The sequence below is a fragment of the Halyomorpha halys genome, unplaced genomic scaffold (assembly GCF_000696795.3).
Source record: "Halyomorpha halys isolate HHAL.00 unplaced genomic scaffold, Hhal_1.1 Scaffold852.1, whole genome shotgun sequence".
In the NCBI taxonomy this organism is placed as follows: Eukaryota; Metazoa; Arthropoda; class Insecta; order Hemiptera; family Pentatomidae; genus Halyomorpha; species Halyomorpha halys.
The window spans coordinates 152282-155494 of record NW_027111393.1 but is presented as its reverse complement, the minus strand read 5'-3'; the positions used below and the strand labels follow the sequence as shown (position 1 = coordinate 155494).

At 28.0% G+C, this 3213-nt stretch overlaps 1 protein-coding gene across 1 annotated transcript in view; it reads right to left on the bottom strand.

The window, feature by feature from the left end:
- Rpn12 (regulatory particle non-ATPase 12) overlaps positions 1-2924 on the bottom strand; it is a 6316-nt gene extending 3392 nt beyond the window's left edge. The window contains exons 1-3 of the mRNA XM_014430021.3: positions 2569-2924; positions 1862-1934; positions 1278-1380 (exon numbers count right to left, since the gene is read on the bottom strand). Of these exons, the coding sequence (XP_014285507.1) occupies positions 1278-1380; positions 1862-1934; positions 2569-2679 (287 nt within the window). The 5' untranslated portion in view covers positions 2680-2924. The remainder of the gene's footprint in view (positions 1-1277; positions 1381-1861; positions 1935-2568) is intronic.
- Between the last annotated feature and the right edge of the window lie 289 nt (positions 2925-3213).

Here is a 3213-nt window from a genome sequence, read left to right as displayed (position 1 = left end):
AAGCATATTATAAATATATATATATAACATATATTTCATAATTGCAGTATAAAAATGTAAACGTATTATAAACTCTAAAAGAAATGAATTAACAATCAGTCCATTTGTATAAAAATATTTTACAAAATAAATATATTAAACTATTGAATCAGACAGTACACTAGAATAGTACAAGTAGCTCTGTGAAAAAAAATTTAAAATTGCAGCTTTTATAGTTTTAACCAATGTTCTGATTCTTTGAAAAACCAACATTGTTTCCAAGTTTTTTTTTCTCTAATTACTTTACATTTACTTCTTATTTATCTAATGGTTTGACACCCTTAATTTACAAAATATGACAAAGCTATCTATCATCATATCATAAAACCTCTTTTAGTTCAGTTCATATTGTTTTTATTTATAGTATTCATATCATTAATATGATTAAGAACCATAAAGAAATATCCAGGATTTGAGGTAGCGATATCAAAGAAAAAAATAATACAAATAATCATGGAACCAATGATAAAATTGGTTAATTATTTTTCTTAAAAAAAAAAAAATTGAATCAACAAATAATTATTATAATTTTCTGTATTTATTATAATTATCTGTAATTATAGTTTTATCAATGGGCTCAAGAAATAAATTTCTCATATTATTTTAAATTCCTTCCAGAAATATTCTTGTCGAATTTGAAAAAAATTGAACAATGCTTTTGGTTTTGATTGCATAACAAATATATTTTTGTTAATAAAGGGCTACTAAAACACTTTGAACAGGAATTAAAAAATAAAATGAGTCAGTATTGAAATATGGTATTGAATTCTAAAAGGCAAATGCTGTATGCCATGTTTAAAAATCATTAACTCACAGAGTGATGGGCCATTTGTAGCTGAGGGAGGGCACCAATTCGAATCTAGCCTAAGGGGGTCGACTTTTATTTCATTGTAGCCCCACGTAATGAAAACGAGACCCCCCACCATGGTTAAAATAGGATGGTACCCTGATATCTCTTCAACTATGTCAGCAATGACCAGACAGGGTAATAAAAAAACAACTCGAATTCTTCCAAACAATATATAACATTGCTATTTTTAGGCCAAAATTTTAAGATCGAAATTGTTTGGTAGTGATCACATAACAAAGAGACAGACAGATAAAATACTGAAATTTCGGATCTCACTTATGATCAATCAATTATTAAGAGACCTAATTCAATACAGTTTTGATATATATATATAAAATGAGAATAAGTACAACATAACAATGAATAATTCATAAATTAATTAACTTACTTATAATCTAAATAATAACATTTAAGTTGAGCCATGTATCTTTCAAATGAAGGTATATTTTTGGTGGCAATACTCCATTGAGCTCCAATTTCTAATATATCTCCTAAAAAGAGAAAAAAATAATGAGTTATAATAAGTAAATGTTTCTTGAAACATTGAAAACATTTAAAAATGGTACTATGATTCATTATTGTTAAAAATAAACATGAACAATATCACATCAACTTCATAGTCAATGGAGCTAGATTCGTTTCACACCTTTAATTTAATTATAAGTATTTAAATTATTTATACAAGGTTTGTGAAAAACGCAAACAATTGTGATAAAAACTACTGTGGTTATTAATGTTAAGATGATAACAATAAAAGGTTACCATGTCTAGAGAGAAGGTAAATTTGGAAATAATTTTTCCAATGAAAATGTACTTTATCTAAAAGTATTCATGAAGTTTAGGACAATAATCTTGCAAACTTGTGAGTAAATCAGTTCAAAAACCTTGGAATAGCTATGAACTTATAGCAATATACATGCCAAAGTATGACCACCTAATATCTAGAGATATAGTACAAAAATAAAGACTCACTTGCTAAAATCAATTCTTTTGGACTTGCCACAGAATTAGAGGTAGGAAGAAACATCAAATTAGTAAGTGCAATCTGAAAAAAAAAAAAAGACAAAATATTAAATTGGCCTGATAAATATAATTGCAATCATTAAGTAAGTAATACCTACTTCTTTTTAATAAATAATAATTTTTGCCTGAAAATTGGAACATTGTACATACAGCTTAGGCCAAACTTATCAACCCTCAAACAAAAAAGATTTTTGGTAATAGTTTGAGGCATTACTTCTACATGGTGAGGAGACATGTACTACTTATGATACAGATGACCACTGTTATCATTATAACCTGATATCATAAAGTTATTCCAGTTCAGAACCCACCAAGGAAGTGGAACTGAAAAGGATCCTTGGGGATTTATAAATCTCTCTTGATCAAAATGAAGTCCACAGCTGTGATCCAATTAAAGCCCTAATAATCATAGTGTACATCTTATAACCCACAATATAAAATTGTGTATAAATGAAAATTGGAGCTTCATCAGTACTGTTACCACCAACTAATACAAAGATATAATCATTAATGTTTCAGCATGTTGATTACTCAACATAAGGACCTTCATTTAAACATTACATTTAATTAATATTTGAGCACATTATAAACTCAATAGCAATCATCCAGTAAAAAAAAAATTATCGTTAACTAATGAAAAATTATAAGATTGTTACCTTTAAACTATCCAATAGTTTTCCGCAAGCCTCGAGATTAGGTGGTTTGCTAGTCCATTCCGCTTTTAAATTTTTATGAAGTGTAACAACCTCTTCTAGTATAGACGCCATCTCAATGACAATGTTATTACTGAATCAGAATGACAGTCAGTAATGCTACCTTGAAATTTTACCCAAAGAGGATCAAATAGACCTAGATTGATTAGTTATGCACCAAACAAAGAAGAAAAAATATGGATCAATTTGTTCTTTCCTTTACTAACATCACTTGATCTTTTATTTGTTTTATTTTGTAAATTATACTTTCTATGCTTTTTCCGATCCTATAGATTTACCTAAAAACAAATGAAAAGTCCGGCTCTCAATCATTTGATTTGATTTTCACCTGGTATTGAAATTGTGATAAACTACGTTGATAGAGCCACCTATGCCAGTGCGTTGCCGTCCATATTAAATCAGTATATGGATATAATAATTCCAGTCATATTTGTTATTAATGACGACAAGTTAGCATTTCTTTGTTGTTTTTTTTATATTGTTCATAATGTTTGTATTGTATTATGTATTTTGTAGTGACATTAAAGGTAGAAGTAGCATGTGCATTATGAATAATCCGTTTGCAAAAATAAAGTGGGAGGCTATCCT